This window comes from Lemur catta, chromosome 3 (genome assembly GCF_020740605.2).
Source record: "Lemur catta isolate mLemCat1 chromosome 3, mLemCat1.pri, whole genome shotgun sequence".
NCBI classification, from domain to species: Eukaryota; Metazoa; Chordata; class Mammalia; order Primates; family Lemuridae; genus Lemur; species Lemur catta.
The window spans coordinates 102122901-102150766 of NC_059130.1; the positions used below are offsets into that span (position 1 = coordinate 102122901).

General features: G+C 52.0%; 1 protein-coding gene across 1 annotated transcript in view; it reads right to left on the reverse strand.

Moving 5' to 3' along the window:
• Positions 1–254: 254 nt before the first annotated feature.
• Positions 255–27866, reverse strand: part of C3H1orf94 (chromosome 3 C1orf94 homolog) — a 37927-nt gene continuing 10315 nt past the window's right edge. The window contains exons 2-7 of the mRNA XM_045548312.1: positions 18738–19429; positions 15332–15592; positions 14083–14258; positions 9175–9255; positions 5454–5650; positions 255–330 (exon numbers count right to left, since the gene is read on the reverse strand). Coding sequence (XP_045404268.1) covers positions 255–330; positions 5454–5650; positions 9175–9255; positions 14083–14258; positions 15332–15592; positions 18738–19429 — 1483 coding nt within the window. The remainder of the gene's footprint in view (positions 331–5453; positions 5651–9174; positions 9256–14082; positions 14259–15331; positions 15593–18737; positions 19430–27866) is intronic.

A 27866-nucleotide genomic window follows, 5' to 3' on the forward strand; every position in this document is an offset into this window, starting at 1 on the left:
AACAAAAATCACTCGTGTAGCTAAATACAGGTGCATACGTGGATTAGCAAAGCGAGCATGGATATGAGGGGGGTGGTCTGTGCTGTGCGTGTGAGCGCAGGTCGGTCGATGGATCTGGTCTTGCTGTTTTCTGTCTGCCTGGTCAGAACCTTGGCTTTCCAAACTTCATACCAAGCGGTTGCAGAATCCAGAATTCCAGAGCCCTTAGCCTTGACCCAAGGGCTAAGGGAGGAGGAGGGAGAAGGGAAGGAGATTTAAAAATTTATGCCGTTCCCACTGGAGGAAAAATAGGGGCTGTTCATCACAGGCCCACCAGACGTCGAGCCAAACCTGCAAGAGAGGGAGGGTGGGTGCCATGATGAGATTCTCGATGTTATGGGAGAGATTAGAAAAAATAAAGTATTAATTTTGTGGCTGTCAAAGACTGCGAAGACCTTGACAGGCTTGGAGGCTAAAAGCTTTAGCATCATCAAAAAGCTTTGGCTCTGGGAAAATGAAATATTAAAATGATACAATTGGAGGACAATAAAGAGCTGCTTCTGCCACTTACTTACTTAGATCAGAAAGCCCCTGGGAGCCCGTGAAGATCATTTTATGGAGACTTTCGCCATGCCCAGGACCTCAGGGAGGGAACCTCTCTGCGTCTGAGCATCTCACCTGTATGCCCGTGACCACTCTGCCTGCCTTAGAGGACCACGCGTCTTCCTCGGGAAAGTCTGCGCATCAGAGAACCCAGGGGCAGGTCCCAGCATTCCATCTTAGGGTCCGGTCAACCCCAGGGCTCTTCCTCCCCTTACCAGAGCCAAGCTAAATCAGGCCCTTCGCTTCAACACCGTCTGGGAAGCCTTGACACATCACTGAGTGCCTGGGGCTTTGCTAGACTCTCAGGGAAGGAAGAGCTGAGAAAACATGAGCCTCACCCTCTAAGAGCGGAAAGATACCCACCTTTCCTTTTCCTCCCTGGCACACACTCCTGTTAACACTGGAAAAGAGAGGTCAGAAGCCATCTCCTCTGTGAAGCCTTCCCTGACCTCTCCAGATGGACTCATTTACCCACACTTCTGGAATCCTATTGCAATTCCTTCACCCATCTGCTAGGACAGTGTGAATGAATGGGAGTAGTGCTCCGCATAATTGCAGCAGAGCAAATGGCTAGCTTTAGTCTAATCCCGGGATTCTCAATCACTTTGCAGCCGGGCAGATGCATATTACAGAAGAGATTCACGTTCCCGGCACCTTCCCATGAATGGATGAAACAAAAAGAGGGGGGCAGGGGAGGGCAGAAGCAACGGGAACAGACTGCTGCACTGATTTGTAAAGCCTCAGCTGGTGACAGTATCTGTTGCTCCCTGTGAGCCACTATGGACAAGCTAGGCTTTGGGGTATGTTTCATTCCCTTCTCACTAAAACAAGTTCCACAAGAGCAGGGACATTACACGGACTAGTCATCATTTTACCGCCAGCTCCCAGCCCAGGACCTGGCACAAGGTAGGTGCTTAATATGCAACTAATGCCAGTGGTGACCTGACCTCTTTTACTCTTTCAAAAATCATATTGGAAGATAAATGATTGAAATGTTATCATAGGGATCCCCTGGGTTCCACTCTGATTTATAAAATAAAGGCCATAACCCCTACTTCAGTATTTAACAATTATCAGGAACAAATTACTCATGACACACCTCACATCTGATTGCCACACACACATCTAGCTCCTCCAGGTTGAGAACTTCTGATTGGATCAACTGCCAAGGGCATGGTCTGGACAGGACATACACTAGAGGGCCAGGAAAGGCACGATCTTGGCAGCCTGGAGTTATCAAGAAAGGCTTCCTGGAGGGGGAGGAGCTTGAGCTGCCTCTTGGGAATGGTGAACATGTCCTGGTTTGCCTGGGTCAGCCTCTATGCTGGTGCTTCCAGTGTAATTATGTTTTGTGCTCCTTTTAACTCTCAAATTTATTATTGCTTGGAAGATAAATCGTATGGTTATCCCGACTTGGCAGAGGGCAGGGAGGGCTCTCCTCCTCCTTCCCTCCTCCTCCTTCTCCTCTCCTCCGTCACGTCACATGGTTTTGTCTCCTGATTCCTCCTTGTCTACTGACCCTCTTGTTTCCCAGACTAAACCCCGCTGAGGCCCATGCCCCCTCCCCTGGCCAGTGCAGCCCCAGCTCCATCTTGCTGCATCCAGCACCCGGGTAAGCCGCCAATGCCACCGCTGCCGTGCTCAGTGGTCTCTGCGTGCCACCCTGCAGAGCCTGAGCCCGGGTCCTCTTTTCATCACTCTGTGATCCCTCCCTCTCGCCTCCAGGAGGCGCTGTCTTCACCTGGCTCCCTGCACCCCACACTTCCACATTTTCCCTCCCACCTCGAGAGAGCCTCCTTCTTAGAGCCCTGCTGGTTCCTCCAGGTCTTCCCAGCCTCTGTGTATGCTGGTGCCCCAAGACGCAGCCCTTGGGCATCTTCTCTCCTCCATACATGTCGTCCATGGGCATCTCCTCCCACCCCGTCCCACGCCTTCGAATATCATCCTATGCTAACGGCTCCCAAATTGAAAACCAGCCCCAGCGTTTCCTCTGGGCTCCAGACTCCCGCATCCATCTGCCTGTCAGCGGCTCCACTCATCTGCTTAGCAGGCACCTCGAATTTCATGTGTCCAAGACTGAACTTGGGATAAACAGATCCACCTTGACCTTGGTATTTCTATTTCTGCACCTCCACTCCTCCAGTTGCTCAGGTCAAAAACCAAGGAATCGTGCTTGACTCTTCCTTTCCTCATTCCACACCCAGCCACCATCAAGTCCTGTCGATTCTCCCAAAGAAACTGACATCCCAGACCTTTTTGCCCACCTCCCCATGGTCACTGCCCCCGTCTGTGCCACCGGCACCCCTTGCTGGGTCACCTATAGCTCCTGCCATCAGCTCTTACCTCATGGTCGTTCCTCAGACACTGGCCAACGTGGTCTGTTTGACACAGAAAACTAGAACTTGTCCTCACAGGTTTAAAAGGCTTCCACTGCTCCTTACCATGCCACCGGGCCAGGGCCGTCTGACCCTGGCCACCTCTCTGAGTGAGTTCCACCCACTCTTTCCTGCTCATTGTGCTCCAGCCACGTGCTCCCATCTCAGAGCCGCTGCGCTTTCCATTCTCTCTGCTTGGAGTGCTGACCCTGTCAAACACGCACGGCTCATCCTCTCATTCCATTTGGATCTTGGCGTGAGACGTCCCTTGATCCTCTCTCCCCTTCCCCCTAGCACCTGGCCATGTCCACTTGCTTATCTCCTATTGTCTATTTCTTCCCTAGAATGAAAGCTCCTTGAGAGAAGGAACAACTGTCTTCTTCACTCCAGCATCGCCAGTGTCTGCAGCAGTGCCAGGCGCGTCGAAGGTGCTCAACCAATATTGTCCGAGTGAACAGATCGTGCCCCTTGCATCACTGGTCTCCCCGGTCCACTCCGTGACTTCAGCGTTTCCTCGGCACTCTCCTCTCTGCCTCCACAGCCTCCGGCCCACCCCAGGCTGCCTCCCCTTCTCCGACTGCACCTTCCTCAGTCTCCAGCCCCCTCCCTCTCCCCAGCCCCTCCTGCAGACCTATGAGACTTGGGACCACCCTCCCTCCTGGGACAGCCAGTTCTAGCTTCTGTAGCATGGCTCTCTTCCCATGAGCTCAGTCACAGCATGGAATGCGGGAAACGCGCCGGCCTGCAGGTGATGCGTCTGGATCCCTGGTCTCACCTCCAGGGTCCATCACCTCCAGACTGCACCCTCTCTCGCCTCCCCTTTCTCTCCCCTCCAGCCCGTCAATTCACCCTGATACACGCAAATCTGCACTGGACTCCCAGGCCTAGCAGCCCAAAGCCTTTCATAATCCAATCCCCACCTCCCTTTTCCAATCCTATTTTCCACCTTTTTGAGGGACAAATCTATTTAATAACACTTGAGCCAGATGACTTCACTCCCTAGGCCTCCAGCCTGCTGTGCACGTCCCGTATGGGGGCTTTGCTCCTAGTACCTGGAACGCCTCCTCCCAGGGCTACTGGCTGGAGCCTCCCCCTGCCAGGACTCTCCCTCTGTCCCCAGGGCCACTCGGATGGTCTTTGCTTTGCCAGGGCGCTAACATTACTGTGCCCACATCTCGTCTACTCTCAGCTGTGTGAAGGGAGGAAGTGTGTCCTGCTCACCCCCAGGTCTCCCCGCAGGCTACATTCAAAGTCGCCGTGTGAATGAGCACAGCACTCCCAGGCTGTGCTGGGTGGAACACACCGTGATACGCTCCACAGGAAAAAGGAAGAAAGGGAGGGAGGGAGGGTGGCAGGAGAGAAAAAAAGAAAGAGATAAAAAGGGTGTGGATTTCACGTTCAAACAACACTATCGACCACCTTCTTGAACATTCTCCACACACCCTAGGAAATTAAATGATCGGAGAATTCCAACAGTTAAGAAATCTGTTTATCTTTGTTTTCACAGCTTTTCCCAAATGGATCTGACTACGAAGCCACTCTCTAGCATTTATCCCTTTTAACAAGACATTTGGGGAAAACACTGATTGAAAGGCTGGGAGTTTGGGGACCCGTGGCTGACACTGCAGTGAAGGTTCTGTGACGGGGAGGAGGGCGGATGGGAATCAATGTCAGACTGAGGAGTTTGGCCCTAACCCTATAAACTGAGTTTCTCAAATTGGGGCCGCCAGTCCCCAGGATGTGCCTGGGAGACTGGGAGTCACAGGGATGACAGAGCAACACCTGCTGCTTGGAGCACCAACACTGGCTGAAGGTTTGGCAGGTGGGAATGAGTGGCTATTTATTGTTATGTTAAAACAAACACAAATTTATCACTCAACAGCGTGCAAAATTTGAGTGCAATTTTCAGCTCAAATGTGGAGTTTGTGTTGGCTGTTTGCTGCTAAGCTCTCAGACCACCCAGGACATAGAGGCCCTCACCTCTGCAGGTTGGGGTGCTCGGTGGGAAGGCGTGAGCAGCCCTGGTGAGCAGTGGAAGGCCCTTCAGCAGGGTCTGTCCCCAGGTCAATGGGATGTTCGGGAGATTAGCGGGGCAAGGAGCTGGGGGAAGTGGGGCGGGAGCACTCTCAGAAGATTTCCTGGCTTTGTCCTGCTACACACCAAGCTCACGGCTAAAGCAAGTGCGTCGTGCTCTACCACCTGCCCCAGTGGAGTGGGGTGTCCGCCTGCTACTTACTGTGCAGTTGCATTTCTGCAACCAGACTGGAAGGATGTAGCCCCACAATTGACTGACAAAAGGGGCCCCAAACCCTGCTCACCTCCCCATCAGGTCCCTCCAGGACCCACACAGCCACTGGCCACAGGTATGGGGCCCGTCCCTCCCCACAACCATGGGACACATGTCCCAAGAAAGCACAAGGAAGCCCAACCCGCTTGCCTCCCCCTCTAGCAGCTTTCTGGATACCGTCAGACTTCCAGTGTGGGCTGGGAACTCACCCATAGGCCGGCGGGAAGAGGTACTGCGGCCCGTCCCCTGCCATGGGGGAAGGGTCTCGGGGATTGGCAGACATCTTCGGGGGTGTCCTCTGAGGGTACGGATAGTTGGGCTGGACAAAGGGGATGTAGCTCAGCAGGGGGGTGTAGGGAGAGTGGAAAATCTGCTGTCCCATCTGCTGTGGGTTGTACGGCGTCACCTGCAGGTCAGAGAGCAGACAGGGGAAAGGTCACCATTCCTTAGCTCTGAACTTGACCCCAGCTGCCACCTGTGCCCCTCAGTCACTGTGATGTACATAAAGGCAACATGTTGGAACAGAAAAAGCACAGGGCTCAGCTTCTGTAGTGAACCTGGCAACTGATCCTCAGTTTCTTCATCTGTAAAATGAGCAAACACTATACACATTGTGTGGAGAGGGAGTCAGTTGTTATAAGTAAGGAGACAGGCACATAATAAAAGCAAATAAATATTGTTTTCATTCTCTTCCTTTTCTCCCCGGCTTCCCCTCTGTCAATAACCATCCCCAAGCCCCTTGTTCATTCTCAAGGATTTTATAACCACAAAAAAGCTGTTGTGACCAACATGGCTCTGGCTTTTATATCAGGATCTCACAGATTCCAAGTCCAAGACAGCCCTTCCCAGTGGAAATTCCTGTGGCGGCAGCGATGTCCTATATCTGCACAGCTCGATGTGGCAGCCACCAGCCACACGTGGCTATTGAGCACTTGCAACGTGGATAGTGTGAATGAGGAACTGAATTTTGAATTTTACTTAATTGTAATTAATTTAAATTTACATAGCCACATATGACTTCCATAGTGGACAGTGTGAGTCTAGGAGAAAGGGCAAAACAAGGGGCAAAAGCTCAAACCCTAGGGAAATGCAGGAATTCTGTGGGGTTTCTGAGCCCACCAGGAACAAACTCCCACCAAGTACTGGGCTCCCTCTGTCTTGCCCTTGACAAGGCAGGGACCTCATCTGTCTGTTTACTGATCTCTCCCCAGACCTGAGACAGAGCCTGGCACACCGTGGCCGCTCAAGGAAATACACTAAATGAACGAATGCAGGAGAGAAAGAAAGAGGGAAGGGAAGAGGGCAGGAGGGAGGGAGGGAGGGAGGAAAGAAGAGACCACTGAGTGTCTGCTGAACAGCTAAAACTGTGGGGCGCTCGGTACAGCATGAGCCCCGGATCCCACTGCTGACAGCTCCGACTATCGGAAAGCCCTTTCTCATAGCGAGCTGACATCTCCTCTCTGGTGTGCTGAGGGGCATTTCAGTCCACCCTGGGGAAGCTTCTGGATTTCCACTTTGATAGCAAGAATCTAGAGTCCAAGTGCTCAGGAGCTGGCACCCTGTCAGCCCTCCCTCACCTGCATGCCTTTATCTAATAAAAAGCCCACACAGACTAGCACTTACTGAGTGCACGGGGTGCACCACCAGGCCTTTCACGTGGATTCTCTCATTAAAACTCCATAAAGCCCTGTGAAATGGGATCATTATTAGACCCATTTTGGAGATGAGGAATCTGAAGTTCAGAGAAGTCAGGCGACTTGCTGATGTTTGCAGTGCCCGGATTGTGCTCAGAACTCCAGCAGAGTGAGCCAGAGCCTGTCCCCTGGACCAGCATCTCTCTGCTGTGTCCTCTCTGGAAGCCTGAGCCCTCCCTCCTGGGCCTTCCGTAGTTCCCCCAGTGGAGATGGAGGGCCTGGTGATGCCGGACGTGGGCACCAACCCCCAGGATGATGAGCTAAAGGTCAGAGCATGCCAAGAGCTCACAGAGAGGGCCTGGGAAGTGCCTTTCCAGGACAGACCCCTGCGGGTCAGCGTGGCAGAAAGTACCCCTGGTCTTCACAGTGGGAAGAAACTGAAATGGAAGAGGCAGGTCCTAGAACTCATACAGCCTTGTTTAAAAATGTGCCCTGTTTCCATATAACTGATAAAAACCATAAAATACAGCTTTGTATCCTGCTCTGAAACCATCTCCAAATATACTCTTCACTGACAAAAGCAATAGGAGAGTGTGCCCAGAATGCCCCATTTGTATAAAAATGTTCATATAAATAGATACCACTGGAAGGATATGTAAGAAACCAGTAAACAGCAATTGCCTCTAAGCTTTTAAATTTTTTACCATGTTTTCATATTACTTTATTCAAATATATGCACACACACATGCATATGCATGTAATTATCTAAAAAGATCCTCTTTGGAGCTGGCAGATGCTGTCACTTAAGGGGGTGGAGGTGATGTGGCTGAGGCCTCGCGACCCGGACCGTCGCTCATCCCAACTCCAGCTCAGGAGGCAAAGAGCCCCTGCTACTGAAAAAGCAATCCTTGCCTGGGTGACAAAGTAGCCCACACCCACGGCCCTTCCCTATCCTCTGGAACATTCTAACATCTTTCAGGTCAGAGATGCAGTAGTTTGCAGGGAAAGGGTGGGGCTCCCTGGGGAGAGAGGACTGGCAGCGGGGTCGTGAGCCGGAGCGTGGGGGTGTCTGTCTGCTTGTGGAGGGTGCAAGGCCAGTCTGGCGGTGTAGCAGGTTGGTCTTTGGTGCCCTCTACGCCCCCATTCTAAGTTCCTTTCCTCACACCCCATCCTTACCCCAAGACTCAGTGTCTATCAACTGTTTCTGCATCTCCTGCAGTTTGGTGGCATGTGTATAACTGTATCTGTGTTTGCTTGCCTGTGTGTGTGTGTTTCTGTATTTTGATACTGTATTTTTGTGTGTCTGTGTACAAGATCTGGTAAAGCATGGTGATTGGAGTGCCAGACTGCCCAAGGTCAAACCCCAATTCTGCCTTTCTGCCACTGTCCCACAGACATTTATCCTGCCTATCCATGGAAGTAGTAGTGTTGCCAGATTTAGCCAATAAAAACACAGGTCACCCAGTTCAATTCAAATTTTGAAGTTTTTTAGCGCAAGAATATCCCATGCAGTATTTGGGATATACTTATACTAAAAACTGCTTTCCTTATTTATCTGAAATTCAAATTTAACTGGGTGTCCTGTATTTTACTGGCAACCCTATATGGGAAGAATATGACTCCCCAGCCCCACTGATGCTGCACAAAGCCATGTGATTTGCTTTGGCCAATGGGAGGTGGGTAGCAGTTGCTTATCGCCGACCAGTTCTGAGCTGAGGCTTTCAGAGGCTTTGTGTATTTCCGTTTGCTCTCTGGTGCCCCTGCCACCCACCATGGGAAGAACAACAGTCTACTGTATCTTCAGCACAGACCCAGAATGAGAGACACGTGGAACACCCCTGAACCTGACCCACAGCCCAACTCAGCCGACCTCTAGGCCCAAGAGTGGAAAAATAAACATTCAGTGTCCCTGAGGCTATTTGCTGCCACTTGTATGTTAACTTTATAGCCCTGGTCAAGTTACTTAATCTCCCTGTACTTAGTTTACCTATTTATAACCTACCTGCCAGGGAGGTTGCAAAGATTAAATTAGCGCAGTCAAAGCCTATAGAGAAGGACCTGGCACATAGGAAGGGCTCTGTTAAATGCCAGCTGTTAACACGTAGAGACAGTGGTTTGTGTTTTCTGCGAGCAGATTGGTATGCGTGTCTGCACTCTGGAGCCAATGGTGGACCAGAAAGTATGGCAGGGTGCAGGGGGTGACCACCTGGACAAAGACCAGGGAGCAGATGCTCCCTCTGATGCTCCCAAAGGCCTTCACGGAGCTGGGACAGAGGAGGGGAGGTTGTCTACTCACCTGTCGGGAGTAACACCCCATCGTGGGGTGCACAGGCTGCTGATAGGGCATCCTTGCCGCTGCCCGCGGCGGGTACACGCCCTGGGGAGAAAGGGAGAGGCTCAGTGCGGCCAGGCAAAGGGCTCCCCGCAGAGAGCAGCGGGCACTCAGCTCAGCCTCCGGCCGCACGCCCGGACCTCCAGACAGGGCTGAGTCCGTCCCCTCACACTGCTGGCCAGACCCACGGCTGCAGAGGCCACTGGAATCAGACAGGACAGGCACAGTCAGGCCACTCGGGAAGCCTCATTAGCAGGCGTCACGGCCTGCCGGAGTGTGTAAGATAGGAGCTTCAGGAGTCCGGCTGCCTCTTGAATCCCAGGTCCCCACCTCAGTGGCTCTGTGACTTTGGGCAAGTCTCTTCCCCTCTCTGAGCTTCTCTGTTCTTGTCTATAAAACGATGCGTGTTCGGGCCTGCAAAGCCTGTCAGGGTGGCCATGTTACCTTTGTTGCTGTCTACAGACCTTTTCTAAATGCCTGTCCCCAAACACCATTCCTGCCCTAAGACACAGGTGTCCACGTACACCTGCGTGTGTATGTGTGTGGGTTTGCATCCGTGTTTATTTAAGTACATGTGCACGGGTGTTAGCATCTGTGCCTACGTAGCTGTGTGTTTCTACATACAAACATGAGACTGTGAACCCAGGTGTGTTAGTTCCAGTTTCTGCTGCTGTGTGTCTGCACAGCCGTGCACACGCCTGTGTCTGTAGCTTATGGTGAGGGCTGGTGTGAGGATAAATGAGTTAATGCGTCTAAAGACCTTAGAACAGTGCCCATGGTGTGTTTGTTGTCTCCTACTGCCACCTCCCTTGAGATGTCCAGCCCAGCCAGGTGGGAAATGGACATTTCATTTCCAATTCTGTCTGGGGTGGCCTTGGGGTGTCCATGTGTCCACACATAGACACACACACACACAGAACTGCTGCTGTGGACGGGGTCACGGGCTGACCTCTCCAGTCTCAGACTCTGCCAATCCAGAGTCACCCCTTAGGATGTGGCGCCACTCAGCCCAGGACATCTTCTCAGAGGATTCCACACCCAAGATGCTGCCTTCATTCTTGGCTCGGCTTGTGCCGGTGATCAACGTGTTGACGGCTGACACTGTACCCTTGAAGATTCCCTCACGGCCTATGGAATCCCTGAGATGGAGTCTGCTGGGAAGTCTCCCAGCTTTCCAGGTCCCCAAGGGTGCACATCCTCTCTGAGCCCCTCTCTGCTCCCGTGCACGGGACACCCCCACTTCCACCAACCCTTCACCTGCTCCCTCGACTCCAAGCCCTGCAGCCTCTCTCTGTTACGGGTCCCTACAACCCCAGCCTTGGCTTGAACCTGGACGGAGAAGTCAGACTGACGGGGTTGCCTTGGCTGCTCCCAGCCCTCAGTGACTCCAAGGCCACTGGGCAGGTTGCTAAGTGTCCCTCTTCTGTCTCACCCCCTCTCAACCCCATTAGCACTCTGCCTTCCACAGCCGACTTGCCCAGGCCAAAGAACTGCGGGCTCCACCGCCCCCACATCTGCTTGTGCTGGGCTGCCCAAGGGGCTGTGGGAGACAAACAGCTGCCCAGCCCTGCTCGGTCCTGGGGTGGATTTTCAGGAGATGGTGCCACACTCATTAGTACAAGCAACACTGCATGACTTTAAGGGCATTTCTAGTTGTTAGAATTGCAATTTTGTAAAACACAAGCAAGGGTAAATAAGCATTCACTCTTTGCTGGAGGCCACAGCCTCTTCCCATACACCCTCCCTCCCTAATTGGGAGCAAAGTCCCTTTATGCCAAGCAGCCCAGGGGCCTCTGAAGCTCCTCAGGGTTGGGGACATTGTCTTCCACGTCTCTGAGTCCTTCCACCCAGATCTCTGAGTAAATTGAATTTGGAACCTCATCTTTATTCCTCATGCTAAGCCGGGAAGAGACCAGGAGAGACTGTTCCCCATTTCTCCTCTCTGTCCCCTCAAGGTCTGCGGAGCTCCCTGACCCCATTTCCTTGGAAGATCGGGGCTGAATAATAATAAAGACCAACATTTCTATCACAGTTTAAATTTTACAGAGTTTCTTCCTGTCCGTGGACTCAATTAATCCTCACAACCGAATCAGCACATGCTGCTGTAATTACTACAAACCCATTTCGCAAACGAGGAAGCCAGGCTCAGAGCAGTTAACTAACTTGCCTGAGGCCCAGCTTGGAAGCAGTAGAACCTTTAAACCCAAGTCCACTGATTTCAACACCTTCCTTCTTTCTATGACCTCAGGCCCCGTGGTCAGCTGTCTTGAAGCTGGGCAGCACTATGAGACCATGCGAAGCTGGGACAAGGTAAATTATGTTATCCTTCCTTACCACCTGGAGGGCTATCGCCATCTACAGCCAACTCCAGCTGGGCCCGTTCTGGGCCTAAACTGCCTCATAGAACCCAGAGGGCCCTACCAGCCAGGGTCCTTTCACTGCTTCTGCCTGGAAGCCTGGGAACCTAGTCAGCCTCCAGTGTAAACATCAGTATGTCTGAAGACGGAGGATGTTCACGCTCAGGAAATGATGGGTCCAAATCTCACTCACTCCCAAAAGTCGAGTCAGAAGAAATGAACACAGCAAAGAGATGCTATCCCTACTTAATAAAGCAAACCACTGCAAATCAGCTTTACATGGTGACCTCTGCGAGTGCATTTTAGAGTGAATCAGTTTATACTAAATAAAATTAGGCAACTGTTTCTCTTTTAGAGTTGGAAGTACATATAGCTGGTCTCTGATTTATACCTGAACTTGCATTTGACTCCAAGTTTCTTTCTTAGTTACCTTTTTTTGAGGGGTGGGAGGGATGAGGGGGTTTTACCATGTTGCCCAAGTTGGACTCGAAGCAATCCTCCTACTCAGCCTCCCCAGTAGCTGAGACCACAGGCGTGCACCACCACCCTCAGCGTTAGTCATCTTCGAATCCCCTTGTCTAGCACAATGGTCTGCCTATAGTAAGTGTGGAGCAGAGGTTTCTTAAATTACTTAAATGAATGGTAAATAGAGAAATAGAAATGAGTAAATCCGTGAGTGGGTGCATACATGAACAGCGAATAAGCAAACACAAAAATGCAAGAGTAGAAACATAGCGGCGAAGGAGTCGGTGAATCAACGAACCAGACATTTCTCCCCAGACTACTGTGCATGGATAACACAGCACTAATATCAAACTGATATGCGCTAATGTCCCCTTAGATCACCCAGGGACAGAAGGCGTGAGAAAGCGTGGGAAAGGGCTGGGTACTAGTTTTCTTTAGCAAACAACCAAAAGCCCTGAAAACTAAACTAAATTCAGGAGCTAAGCCTGGTGGACCAGCTCAGAGACTCTTTATACGGATTAGAGAGGACCCTGCTGCATAGGACCTATGCCCTACGCCTTGCTGCTCTGCTGGAAAGGACAGGTTCTTAGGGCCCCAAGGGGTGGAGAGAGGGGAAGGGACAGAGCGGCGCGACAAGCCGAGTGTCGGAAGTTATTTCCTCCTCTACTTCCTCAGTCCAGCCTCTGCCAGACGAGGCTGGGGCAGCAGACTGCCAGGACCCTGGACGTGCAAGTTTGAGCTCCTGCCTTTCCCTGCACAACCTCACGCCATTCTGGAGAGCAGCCAGCAAGGGGAACAGAGGACGGGGAAGTCCTGGACGCTGAACATCTTTTTGGAAAAAAAAACCTGAGTACTACCTAAAGGAACTGTTTTAAGTTATTGGATTGGACTAAGGTTTAAACCAGAGTGGACATTTATTTAATTTTTCCCTCCTTCTACCCAGTGGGCAGTAGGTCTTAAGGGATATTAAGTTAAATCGACAAAATAAAGAAACTGCATTTTCCCTGCATAAATAAGTTCTGTGAGTAAAATTTCCAGCCCTGCTACAAGAGCTTCACCGTCCCTTTGTGTCTGGCCACTAATTCCCTTTTAGCTATGAGCCCAAGACCAAGAATGCATGCCAAGCCTTCAGCGGGTACAAGCTCAGACTGCTTGGATGTGGCTGTATACAGTCATCCCTTGGTGTCCTCAAAGGATTGGTTCCAGGCCCCCAGCCCCATCCTGTGGATACCAAAATCCACAGATGCTCAAGTCCCTGATTTAAAATACCATAGTATTTGCATACAACCCACGCACACCTCTCTCCTGTACACTTTACATCATCTCTAGATTACTTGTAATACCTAATACAATGTAAATGCCATGTAAACAGTTGTTACACTGTATTGTTTTGTATAATTTGTATATTTGTATAATTTTTTATTGTTCTATTGTTATTTTTAAGTTTTTAAAAATATATTTGATCCAAGGTTGGTTAAATTCACAGATGCAGAATCACGGATAGGCGGGGACGACTAATTTGTCATCCAAATCAGGACACTTGAGAGTGAAAGGCAACGCCATTAATAGTTATTATGGGACAAAAGACCTAAACTGGGACTGTCCCAAGTAATCTAGGATGTATGTCATCCAACTTTAAAGGAAGTCACAGGAAGGAGGTGGGAAACAAGGTCTGTGTCATCATCCTATCCTGGGAGCCCAAGCACTTAACCAGCCAAGACTAGCAATGAGCCTCTGGAATAAACAGGACAGAGTGAACTGGAATTCAGACAATGGAAAGTTAGAACCATATATGCATATGTGTATGTATGTGTGTGCGTGTGTGCATGTACCAAGTGGTAGGTCTGATATGACCACAATGAAAAAAATAACCGACAAGCTACCATGTTGATAGTGGCCACCTGCAGTCCCCGTGAAGCCTCTGGAGTACAGGGCAGGCATTCAAGGGAGTCTGAAGGCTCTTTGTGAAACAGGCCCTCTGCAAGCCACGCCTCATCCACAGCCACAACCCCATGGACGGCCACGGGAGAGCCAGGGCCCACTCGCTCACCTGATACTGGGGGAAGTTGGAGTGATTTGGGAATACCGGCGGAGGTGGATAGTTCAGGTTGAGCCAGAGTGGCTGGTTCAGGGTTGCTGAGGTCAAGGCTGTGGCAAAGCGTGGGGTGAAAACGTTCCCGGCGTACTTGAGGTTATTCTTGTCGGCAGCGGTCACAGGTGGGTTAACTGTAAGTCACAGGACAGGTAAAGTGATTCAATGATTGAAGCAGGGAGAGGCCAGAATGCCTTTAACATCACAGTTGTCCCAGGGGTTCATGTTCTCACAGGTCAGGTCTTTTAACCTCGGGGGGTGGCGGGGGTTCCTCCAAGTTCTGGCGAATTTTCAACTATAGGAAAACACGAGTTTACACCTTGCCAATTTGGAAGGGATGAAATCCTAGCATGGTCTGCCTTGGAGCTTCTCTTTCCATCACTCACTAGCAAAGGAGGTAGTTTAGCAAGGGAATATAATAAACCAGAGTGCTAGGGCTGCATTTCACCCACTTATAAAACAAAATTCTTTCAAGTACTTTAGAAAAACCCAGCTTTACATGAACGATTGTTATGCCATTGGAGTTCATTCTTATCAAATTATTCCAGCAGCCCCTCCCTAAGGACATATACTTGGCAACACTGAGAACCTTGCACAGGTTGTTGTATCAATATGGGAATAATTATTTAATATTTTGAAACATTAAATAATTCAGCGTGGAGTGACTCAAGATTAGTCTAAGTGCATGAGATTAGATTGAGTTGTTTCAGGATATGACTTCTAGATAATTCCCTTCTCTAAGACATCCTGTTGACTTAGAGAATCAGAAATGAGTCCTCAGTTTCCCCCTTATTGACATCGTTTTTTAGGAAGGAGGTTTGACTAAAATAGTTGCAGGGGAGCAAGGGAAAGAAAGCAGACATAAAGAATCTTAATGTAGGAATAGTCTAAAGCATAGATTTTTTTTTTTTCTTGGCTTGGGCAATTTGAGAGGATATGATATATGCTAGGTCAGGGCTATATTCAAAATTGATCACTAATAATACTCATGTAATTTCTGAAAGATAACTACATTTCTCTAATAATTGTATTCCTAGTAAGGGATATAGGGAGAAAGTCACTTTCCCTATTTCATGGGTTTAAAAACGGATACCCAGAGAAAGGCAGTGACTTGCCCATGGATAAGAGAGCCAGAGTCGCCCCTGGGGCCCGGAGGGTTTGTGGAACCCCTCCCTCTGCCATCCCTCCCTGGGTAGGGTCAGCTTACACTTCAGCTCCAGCCCATCCACTTCCACTTTGCTGCGAGGCTTCGGCTGTCTGCTTGCATTCTTCGTGCCCCCGAAGAACTCATAGAGCATGTTCTTCTCGGCCGGCCATGCTGGCTTCTTGGTCGGCAGGGTCACGGATGTGGTGCCCACTGGGCCACTGCAACCCTCCTCCCCACAGCTGTCCTTCCGGCTCTGGGACCACTGGCTGAGAAAGAGGCTCTCTCGACCCTTGGTTAGCTCCTTGGTGCCAGGATTCCATTCTACAGCACGAAGGAAACTGAGTCAATGCCTCTGGAAGGCCAAGTGCTAGATACCAGGAGCACTTTGTTGTGGACTAAATCATGAGTCCTCTGTAGCACACCTGGGGCTCAGGCCACTCTGGGGGACTCTCTCTCAGCCAGATACAGACCTAGTCTCTCCCCGAAGCCTTGCCTGACTGCTGCCCATTCGGATCTGCCCAGTTCATGCATCCGTCTATTCATCCATCCATCCATCCCCCTGTCCATCTGTCCCTCTCTTTGACTTCCTTCCTTCCTTCCTCCCATCCAACCATTCAATCTTCCCTCTACCCTTCCTTCCTTCCAACCATCCACAGTGCCAGGCTGGGGATACAAGGATGACTTGGGCACGGTTCTTGCCTTCGGTGAGCACATGGCTCCTACAAGACACACGGTCCACGCACTGTGGTCCCTCATCAGGGACTCTACTTCCGTTTCGTTGCTCACAGGTGATTCAGCTCACTCGCCTGTGCCAGGCCCTGACCTGAGTGCTGGGGACACAGGTATGAGTCAGTGCTAGACTCTGCCCTGCAGGAGCTCACAACAAAGGAGAGAGAGATGTGCCCAGAAATAGCTCCAGGACAAGGCAGATGGGCACCAATTGGTGACAGAGGGACAAAATGGAAGAAGAAGGTGGCTGAGACCACTTCTGTCTGAGAGGGTCTTTCCTTCCCAGAAGGAAGTAGGGTCTCAGCAAGCCTTTACATCCTGGAGTGTAGGGCAAGGAGGCTCAACAAGCCTGGATGTCTGTGGGCAAAGGCCTGGAAGCATCAAAGGGACCCTGGACATGGCTAGAGTGTGGAGCAGGGATGGGACTGGCACCAGAACCAGGTCTCTCTCCAAAGACACTGAGCATTCGGTCCCCCAATGCAAGGATACTGTCTGGGCCATCTTGGAGTCCTCCACAGCAGTGGTCTGCACCCTCATTTGTTTTTCAGCAATGGAACTTTCTTCAAACAAAGCTAATTATGAAGAGGAAATTATATATAGTTGTTTGGTTTCATTATTTGTTGTTTTTTTTTAAGACAAGTTCTCATGTTGTGGCCCAGGCTAGAGTGCAGTGGTGTTCTAATAGCTCACTGCAGCCTCCAACTCCTGGGCCCAAGTGGTCTTCCTACCTCAGTCTCCCAACAAGCATGCACCACCACATCCAGCTAATTTTTACTTTTATTTTTTGTAGAGATAGGGTCTCACTACACTGCCCAGGCTGCTCTTGATCTCCTGACCTCAAGTAATCCTCCCACCTCAGCCTCCCAAAGAGATTGGATTACAGGTGTGAGCCACCGCTTTTGACCTAGCTGTTTGGTTTGGTGTTTTTTGAAGCATTGCTCTCTGGTTGAAGCAGGGGAGAGAGCCTTGGGCTCCCAGCCCCAGTCGCTCCTGCCTCAGCCTGGAGGTCTCCATGGGAAACGTGGCCACCTGTCTGATGTCTGTGCACTGCACTGGACACAGGGCAGGCACCTGGGATCTCTTGGGTAGCAGCCGGATCAGAGGACCTGTGCCTTTATGTTACCTGTTGGGAGTGGACCTGTGCCCACCAGCTCCTGGCACCCCCAGCCTAGTGGCTTGGGAGCCCTGCCCCCGTAGTGCTGTCCCAGCACAAGAAAGACCTGCTCTAGCTTGAGCCAATTTAGGAGAAAATGATATTTTTAGTAGATCATATCCCTAGAGTCTCTTCCAAGAGTTTCTCCAGTTGCCAATTTTAGCCCCCAGCCAGTGTGCCAAAATAACAGTGCCCACTAATAACAGCCCTTTCCCCAGTGACCTGTGCACCTCCAGCCTCTCGCTCACACCTGTATTTGCCTTAAACATCTACAAAGCTCCCTCTTTGTGCAGGTATGCAGACACACACATTCCTTCCTGTCATTGCTGACTCACTCACACGTACACAGGTACGCACAGGATGGACACATGCACACGCTCAGATGTGCCACTCCTAGCAAATACACTCACATCTGCAAAGCTCCCTTCAGCACACCTTTGCCCCCACATCTGTACACGGACACACACCAGCGGTGGGGAGGGTGGGTGGGACAGGACCACCTCCAAACCTGCAGCCTGAACCAACAGGGGGGCATCCGTGTGTCCCTCTTGGAGAAGGGTGAAAGGAAGGTCCCCTCAACCTCTCACACCTGCATCCCCTTGTCCCAAAGTCCCTCTGGCTCCTAGAGGCCTTCTTAGAACCCAGAGTCAAGCTTGTTGTCCACACGTCTGATCCCTGGGCCTTCCCACAATGCTCCAGGACACAGAATGTTCCCTACGGCAACCTTGTTCTTATTTTCTCAGGAAGATGGACTTGGGCCCTGCCTATACAGGCATCTCTAGTTCTCCATCCCTGCTCATGGCCCGGTGGTCATTTTTCTTTTGGCTGACATGACTGTGATCTACTCTCCTAGTGACTGCCGACTGTAGGCAAATGCCACTGCCACCAGTCTGTCTGCTTGGAACCACTGGGTCTGAGTGGCTAGATCAGAACAAAAGGCAGGATCCTGGGGTTAAGGTGAATGAAACTTGGGAGGTGGCTGAATTTCTTGGGAAGAGTGAGGATTCCTCAATTAAGGAATAGGAATGCCCTTTTCTAAGTCCCTGGAGCCCCAGGGCACAAATCCCAGGGCCAGCACTCTGAACTGTCCTGGATAATTTGCACATCCGCCCCCTGCCCCAGAGAGAGGACCAGCCCTCATGGCCAGAACAGGTGCCTCCATTAGACACAAATGACCCTAGCTGCCAATCAACCTTCTCTCCTGTCCAGCTTAGAGTCCCTGTGTTGCAGTGTCACCCTGGACCCAGCCGGAGTAAACACTTTTTTCAATGTACTCTGAATACCTGGCAGATTCAAAAATTGAGCCAGTTACTGCATGGTTCCTGCCTCTCTCTCCAAGCATGTTGGGATCAGGGGCTCTGGGTTTGCTTACCCAAGCTGTGCCCTGCACAGGGGGCATCCAGCAAAGGAGGCCTGTGGGGGCTGAGAACAGCCTGCACCTGGGGGGCTGTGCCCACCAGAGAGGCTGCTTTGTCCTGCTTTGCACAAAGATGCTTTATGTGCATGCTGCGGCCCTGATTGGCTTCCCGGGAAGGACCTCCTCTGGGCAGGCCAGCTCTCTAGCCCCGTTCCAGCCCCACTCACCCATCATGTTGTGCCCCTCCACGGCGGGGTCAGCCTCAGGCTTGGAGCAGATCTTGGCAAACACTGGGAGCTGCCTCTTCTGAGCAGAGAGCTCAGGGAGCTTGTCAGGGGCTGCAGGAGGCGGCAGGGGCGGCGGCAGTAGGAAGGGGCCCAGCCCCGTGGGTTCCCTGGGCCCAGGGCCACTGAATATGCTATTCTGCAGGAAGTCCTTGATGGCTTTTGTCTCCTCCAGCACCATCTTGTTGTCAGGGGCCTTAGACGCTTCCGCGGACTTCAGCGGGAACTGGGCCAGGAGCTTGCTGATCTCCAAGTTGGAGGCACCCAGGCTGTGGCCCCTGTCCTCTGTCCCCTTGGCCCTCTTGACTTTGGCAGCACGCAGGATCCCTGTGACTGTAGACACAGCAGAATCGCAGTCTTGCCGGGGGCCGATAACAGGCATGGCCACCTTCTGCTCCAGGAGCTTGTCACCAGCACTGAAGGAGGCTCTGGGGCGCTCACTACTGCCTGTCACCAGGGGAGGTGCAAAAATGCAGGGACCCAAGTTTTTGGTCCCTTCGGAAGAATGGCCAATAGGCACCTCCAGCTCGCCTGAGCTCTCTTTGACCAGGATGAGGTGCTCTTTGGTGAGGCTCAGGAATTCCTGCTCCACCAGCAGGGAGATCTCATCTTTGCCACTGTGGAGCTCCAGAGCCCTGCAAACAGGTCGGAGAGACAGACAGTGTTAGTGCCAGCAGGACACAGGCCTGCAGCAGGACACAGGCCCCAGGGAAAGGAGACGGGTACACGACATGACAAAAACACATTTCCAGGCAAAGGAACACATTGCTTTCTCAAGAGAGAAAATGGACGCACAGTGGACTCCCAAGAGAGCTCTACACCACACTGGTGGGTGCAGTACCGAGAGCACGGTTCTGGGGACTGGAATACCTGGGAATACCTGAGTCCTCTTCCAACAATCTTCCTGAGTAAGCTAGGGCAAGTCACAGCCTCACTGAGCCTTAATTTTAGTCCATCCCTCCCATTCATCATGCTCAGGACCTGACGCAATAACAGACCAGAGAGGTAGCTCAATGGGAAATTCTGCCCAGCAGCAAAGGGGTCTGGAGTGAGTTAATAGCTCTAAGCACAGAATCCACAGCGCTGGGGCTGAGCTCTGGGAAGCCCCCAGGAGCCCAGTGCAGCCTTCGTCCCCTCGTTGCATAATGATGGAGTGAACAGCTGAAGCTCATAACCTGATTTGGTCACTTCCCATCTGTGTGACCCTGGGCAAGTTGCTCAGTGTCTCCATACCCTGGTCTCCTCATCTGATTAAGAGGAGTATCACTAGGTGCAAAGCACTTCGAACAGCAGCTGGCAGAGGGTAAGGGCTATGCAAGACTCAGTTATCACGTCTCCAGGACACATGTAGACCTGGCTGCGTCCCTGGACCCTGGATTCTGCACTGTGGCCCCAGGGATACCCACGTCCACCCTGGCTGGCGTGGCCTCTAACCAGATGACGGCCTCTGGAGTGGGCTTCACCTTGTGGGTTGGTCCCTGCACTGATGCACAAGGGTTCCCCCATACCTGAACTCTGGCCTCTTCCTGCCTCAGACCCTGGCCCCGCAGCTGGACCTTTCCTGGCTGGCACCTGCCTGATGGCACCTGGTGGTCACCTGGACTCTCGGTCCTGGTTACCAGCTCTCTCCAGGTGTGCGAGGGGGTGGCCCCACCTGCCACGGCAGCATCCTTGCCAAGGGGCACCTTCCTCCCTGGTGCGCCCAGGAGGACCAGGGCCATGGCCGCAGAACCATCTGCAACCCCTACTCAGTGGGCTCCTGCGAGGAGGGACGGATGAGGTGGCCTGCACCGAGCATTCTGGAAACCGCTCAGCACGCTACCTCAAGGAGCACAGCAGCAGAAGATGATGAAAAGGCAGAGGGAGAAATAAGAGTAGAGCTCAGTGGCTGCGACTCAGGCTTTGCAGTGGGAGAGGCTCCGATGTTCCTGCTCTGACCACCCACTCAGAGGGCGCAATGAGTCCTGAGAACAGCAACCACGGAGTGCTTCCAGCAGGGACCAGGCCTTCCTGGTGATGCTCTTTGTGTAGGAGCACACACACACACACATGTGCACATGGACATACATACACATGTGATGCATACACACGTGAACAGAAATAGGCAGGCACATAACTCACGTGCCACCATACACAGAACCAGGGGAGTGGCCGCTGCATGTGACAATCAGTCACAACAGGCACAGGCTCCAGTCCTCCAGGCTTCCTGCCATGCTGGGCATAGACCATAGTTAGTGGCTGGGTCCTGATGAGGCCCAGGGGTCCTGGGGCAGAGGCTGGGGGCCAGGGTGCTTGGGGAACTTGGGGGAAGAGCTATGTACTAAAGATACGGGAACGTGTCCGTATTCCAGCAACCAAGACAGCTGCACCTCCTGAACATCAGCCTTGCGTGTCACCTCCCCAGGCTTGGAGGCAGGGAGCAATGCCAGGAAGACACAGACTCCAGCCAAACAGGCCTGTGTTTGAATCCAGACACCACTGCTCATTTCATGTCAGACCCTAGAACCCCAGAGTCCTCCCCTGTAAAGAGGGTCTGACACCTGACAGCACCTGCCTCGTGGGAGGGTTGGGAGTTGGGGAAGTAACCTGTGGGTGTGCCTAGCACGGCGCCCATGCGTGGGACACAGTCGGTGGATGTGAGATGTGAGCATTAGCTAGCCTGGGTGGGCCCGGGTGTGAGCATGAGCCAGCCTGGGTGGGTCCTGGATGTGAGCATTAGCTAGCCTGGGTGGGCCCGGGTGTGAGCATGAGCTAGCCTGGGTGGGTCCGGGTGTGAGCATGAGCTAGCCTGGGTGGGTCCGGGTGTGAGCATGAGCTAGCCTGGGTGGGTCCGGGTGTGAGCATGAGCCAGCCTGGGTGGGTCCTGGATGTGAGCATTAGCTAGCCTGGGTGGGTCCTGGATGTGAGCATTAGCTAGCCTGGGTGGGCCCGGGTGTGAGCATGAGCTAGCCTGGGTGGGTCCGGGTGTGAGCATGAGCTAGCCTGGGTGGGCCCGGGTGTGAGCATGAGCTAGCCTGGGTGGGTCCGGGTGTGAGCATGAGCTAGCCTGGGTGGGCCCGGGTGTGAGCATGAGCTAGCCTGGGTGGGCCCGGGTGTGAGCATGAGCTAGCCTGGGTGGGCCCGGGTGTGAGCATGAGCTAGCCTGGGTGGGTCCGGGTGTGAGCATTAGCTAGCCTGGGTGGGTCCGGGTGTGAGCATGAGCTAGCCTGGGTGGGTCCGGGTGTGAGCATGAGCTAGCCTGGGTGGGTCCGGGTGTGAGCATGAGCCAACCTGGGTGGGTCCCGGCCAGCTCCTCGAGGGCCGTCAGGGCCGCGTGCCGCAAGGCCAGTTCCTATTCCACTTTCTCTTTCCCTCCACTCTTTCTCCTCTCCCTCTTCCTGCCCTCTCATCTACTCCCTTCCTTTGCCTCCTTCCTGTGTCTAGACTTAGGCCTATAAATAGGCTGCCCGCTCAGGGCTGTGCCCACTGGGAACAAGCTGATAAAGGGGTTGCCAATCCATGGTCCCAAGTTTTAGATCTCCCTCCTCTTCTTCCTCTTCATTCTTCCTCAAAGGGAACAGGTGCGTCTCAAGTCTCAGGAATCAGACATGAGAAGGATTACTTTTTGCCTCCCCTCCCACCGGCCCGGTACCTTGCAAAGCAAGCTATACCCCAACAGCTCTTCTGAATCAGAAAGACTCGCTACAATTATGTTAAGTTTTTTAAAAAATTGTGATAACGGTATTGTGGTTATACTTCAACAACAACAAAAAGAGGCCTTATCGCTTAGAGATACATACCAAAGTATTTACAGATAAAATCGTGTCCAGCATTGCCTTTAAAATTAATCCAGCAGGGGGAGGGAAACGAAAGGAGAGGACTTAATAGATGAAATGAGACTGGCCACATGTTGACCACTGCTAAAGCCAGGACGTGGAGGCAGGGGGCCATCGCACACTCGTCATGCTACTTGTGTCTGTATTTGCTCTTTTTTTTTTTAAATAAAAATGTTACATACACACATACACACACACATACACACAAACTCGCCACTGAATTCTTTAAAGTACCAGCTCCAAGGGGCAGTCAAAGTAGCTTCTAAAACAGTGATCCCCAATCTTTTTGGCACCAGGGATGGGTTTCATGGAAGGCAATTTTTCCACAGTGGTGGTGGAGTTTGGGGTGGAGCTCAGGCCGTGAGCGACAGGGAGCTGCTGTAAATGAAGCTTTGCTCACTCGTTGGGGGGCAGTGGGAGGGCTGAGGAGGGTGGTGGCAGTACTGGGCTGTGGCCTGGGGGTTGGGGACCACAGTTCTAAAAGACCCACAGGGGCCCGAGGTCCCTGGACCAAAACCACCCCACAGCGGTTCCCTCTCAGCACCCGAGAGGACACCCCCAACCCCCCAGCCAGGCTGGGAGAGGACGCAGCAGGGGCTGGGTGTGAGGCCCTGCTCTGCCCACCAGAAGCTTATGTTCCTCATCTGCCAAGTGGGGATACCACCACCTCTCAGGGTTAGACTGTGCACATTCTGCAAGTTGTACAAAACACTTAGTGCCAGCCTCGTACATAATGAGCCTCCAGAAATGTTAGCGACACAATTGTAACGTTATCATCAGTGGTCAGATCTTAGGGTGCGCCCACATAGGCCTCTGCACAGGTTCCCCTCGTGGGCACCACTGCTGGCATCTGCAGCAGTGAAGCGCCCACCTTCCCCGTTCCCACCCTGTAGCCCCTGTGGCGTTTGAGAAAACACTCAGTGTCCCTCCAAGTCACAACTGCCTCCTCTCCACTCCGAACTCACAGTGGCTCTTGGGGGACATGGCTTCCAGATCCGACCCCTCCAGGTCATTCTCTGGACATGCTGCAGGGGCCAACGGGGCTCTTGGAAAGCTGACATTCCCAGAGGGGCAGTGTCGTGCCAAGAACGGAGGGCCCCACCCTGGCTGTGAGCCCTCCGAGGGCTCCCAAAAGACGGGCCCAGGGCATCCGGCCTTCCCCACCCAGTCTCTACAGACTCCTACTTCCCTTGCGCTTGTCACGAGCACACTACAGGCCAGACAGGAGGCCAGGCTTCCATATATGTGCCCAGATTTAATCCTCTCCACTGCCCGGGCAACAGACAGGATCATTCCCACTTTGCAGATGGGAAGAGTGACCCTGAAAGGCTAAGGACCTTGTCACCGAGAAAGGGAAGAGGCTGGTGTGGGGACAGGGCTGGGTCCAGCTGCCTCCAGTGACCCCTCCCCCCGTCAGCCTGGGCTTCTTTTCAGGAGACAGTTACCCAGCAAGGTCTCCCCACCCCCTTCCCACCCCCGGCTGGGTTTTGCTCCCCAACCTGAATGCAATCGGGGATATTGTGGTCTCATCCCGTCACTCCAGCCTGTGGAGGATCATCACAGTGAATCTCGAGCCTGTCATCCGTGGCATTAGCTGTCCCTGACAGCTCCGTGTCAGCTGCATGTCTGATGAGCACATCTTCCGAGTCTTCCACCAATTTACGAATAGAAATGTTGCACGGGAGAGAGTCCGGGACAGAGCCTTGGGGACACTGCTGGAGACCCTCCTCCCAGCCTGACAGTAATCCTGGATCAACACGTTTGGGGAATAAATCAACCTAGTCCTTGTCATCTCATCTCCATTCCTCCCTGAGAGCCATTATCAGAAACCTCATTGCCACTGAGATTCGGCACACAGTTAGAAGTCCCTGGTCTGGGGTCTCCCCAACCTCACCCAGGCAAGATTGGCTCATTCTTATTTGTTCTAGAAAACTACAGGCCACACAGAGATAGGACATTCTCAGAACTCAGATCAAACCCATCCTCTGCTTAAAACCCGCGTGTGGCTTCTCATTACACACGGTATAAAATCCAGGCTCCTCTGTGATCCTCAGAGCAAGGCACAAATTGGCCACATCTCCTCCTTCCAGCCACACTGATCTTCTATCTACTCCTTGAAATGCCAAGTTCATTCCAGCCCCAGGGCCTTTGCACTTGCCCCACAGACTGTCCCTTGACTGGCTCCTCATCATGCAGGCTTCAGTTGGAGAGTCACCTAAGTTGTGCAGAGTGGCCTTTCCTGCCCATTTTTTTCAAAGCCCCCCCCCCACTAGACACTCTCTGCTCCATCAATCTGTTTATTTTGTTCACAGTATTTATTACTATTATTTAATATCTTTTTCACACCTTTACTCCCCACAACATCCACTCCACGAGGGCAGGAACTCTGTCTTGTCACCACAGAAGCCTCCAAACCTAGGACAGTGCTCAGCAGGTAACTCCGGCTCCCTAAGCATTTGTTGAATAAATGAATGAACAAGCTCACTCACTTTTAGCCATGTCCACCTCTCAGAAGTCCTGAATTCCCTGGTGCACGCTCCTGCTCCCCTCCCAGGCCAAAGGCAGCCCAGCTCCTTCCTCTGGATGCAACCTGTGTGGCTTTGGTTCCATTTTCTGGCCTTCCATCTCAAGTCCCACCCCTGGTCTGGCATCACTGTACACTGATCAGATGTCACCAACCATCCTGCCTGGCCCCATGCTGGGAACTCCCAGCTCTGCAAGGCAGTGCCGTGGAAGACGCCACACAGAACCCACGTTGGCCCTGATTCTGAGCCACCACCTTGGGGCTCACAGAGAGGTTTTCCAGGCACCCCACAACTTTGCTGGGTTCAGCAGTAAGCCCGCTCACCTGCATTGCCTGGGATTGACCTTTTTTTTTTCCTGAGAAGTTTCGCCAGTCCTGGCACCTCCCCTGTGCTGTTTGCTTTCTCCTTCAGGTTAGTAAAAACCATAAAATCTATCACACACTCTATCCCAGTGAATCATTCAGGGAGATTAACCCAGCTCCTGGGCCCCTGACAAAGAAAGCAAGTCAGAGTCGGTGCTGTGTCTCCTGCTTCACACCAGCTGCCGCTTCTGCTTTGCCTACCTCCCGAAACGAGAGTCGCCGGATGGTGACTCTGTACTTGGACGCTGTGCATTATTTCTGCATTTGCAGTGTACTTAGTCATATAAAAATAAAGGCTATTGACTGGCTGGCACCCCTTACCAGAATAATGACTAAGCAAGCATGCTGTTAGCAGTTCTGTGTACACGATAACACAGAGCAAAGATGAAAACTGCTATTCATCTGAGCCAAACAACAGAAAAATGCAAGCAGAAAATTGTTAGTGTTGGAGGAGGATACCAAAACAAATATTTTCTTCCAGCTATGGCATTTTCGACCGATGACAAACACAGTCCCCAAGGCAACAGTCCCCAAGGTTGATTAGAGGGAAGCAAGTGAAGGGCTGTAGCGTCAGGCACCGACCTGGGCTGGAACTGCGATCCGTCCGTGGACTGACCTTCTGGCTTTGGGTGAGGCTCTGCCTTTACGTGTCTGCGTGGATGGAGCAGCACAGCCTAGTAGTTAAGAGGTCAGTCCCCGGAGGAAGGCAGAAACTAGACTCAAGTCCCCACCATTTAATGGGGGCCAACTCTTTAGCAAGCCGCCTCCTATGTCTAAGCCTCGGGTCCTATTTCACAAAATAACAGGAAAGGGTATTTATTTATTTAGTGCTAACTAACAATCCAGGCACTGTGCTAAGCACTTTATATGCAAAACTCTCATTTTAATCCCCACAATAGCCCAAATGGGATAGTGTGGTGAACTGGTCATAGTAATGGCCACCGTCTGATCACACCTTCCTGTATCCAGACTCTTGGGTAGTTCCCTCCCATCTTGATTCAGTAAGAAGCAGAGACTTGAAAAGTGTTTGGGTATTAGGGCTTAGCCTCTTACTTCTCTTGGGACTCAGCAATGTCTATGTGAACAAGACCAGACTTGCCTGCTGGAAGATAGCGAATCACGTGGAGGAAAACTCCAGGGTGCCTCAGCCAACAGCTGGTGCATGAGTGAGCAGGAGCCCAGTTCCGCCAAGCCCAGCTCACATCAGAAGAACCACCCAGCTGAACCCAACCCAAACTGCTGAACTATAGAAACAGGAGCTAAGTAAGTAGTTGTTAGTTCTGAGTTAAATTTTGGGGTGGTTCGTTATATATCACAAACTACCTCGCACAGATAGATACAATTATCCCAATTTTAAAAATGAAGAAGCCAAGGGACAGAGAAGTTAATTTCCCCAAGGTCACAGAATTACTGAGGGACAAAGAGGGTAAACTGAGGCACTCTTGCTCAGATGCCACTCTCTTAACCACTAGGCTATACTGCTTTGAAAGGCAAGAGTAAAATGCTGTGTGTGGAAATACTAGCCACAGGTACCTAAGGTAGGAGAGCAAGAGAGGCCTCTTTGAGGAAGTGTCATTTAAGCTGGGGCTTGACAGAGAACAAGCATTTGCCCAGATAAAGAAAGCAAGGAAGAGCTTTCCAGACGAGGGAATAGCATGTGCAAAGACCATGAGGTGGAAAAGAGCTTGGTGCATTGGTGGGAATAATGTTCAAGCAAGGGGGCACATTCCTAGGGCAAAGGGGCATCCCGTGAGGAGAGGTTAGAGATAAAGGCAGGAGTCAGAATCTTCCAGGACTTGGAGGTGGTGCTAAGGAATCGTATTCTAAAGGCACAGAGGAACCACTGGAGAGATTCGAGCAGGAAGGTGTCAGGCTCTGGTTTCCACAGATGAGGGTCATGTCTCCCAGAGCAATCCAGAGAAGTGATAGGAGGGGACTGAGGCCTGAGCCAGTGTCTACGAGGAGTCTACCAGGTGCTAGGTAGTATAGTTGGTGCTTGCCCCACCACAACCAGGAGGGATGGAGTGCCTTCCTTTCCAATTTAGAAAGAAGAAACTGAGGTTCAGGAATGTTAAAGACATATTCAAGTTCACCCAAGACAATGTGTTGGTACAGGGTTGGATCCCAGTTCCATGTGACTCTGAAACCTCTACAGGGGAAGTGGGAGAAAGAGCAGAGGCTTTGCAGCCAGGAGACCTGGGTTCATACCCCACTCTGTCCTCTCTAAGGGGTGACCGGCTACAATTCACTTCCCTTTTTGAGCCTCAGTTTGGGGGAGGGCCAGAGGCAGGCCAGGGAGCTGCCAGGAGCCAGCCAAGCACCAGAGGACGAGGCAGCAGAAGGCAGAACTTGGTGGACAGGTAGGTGTCC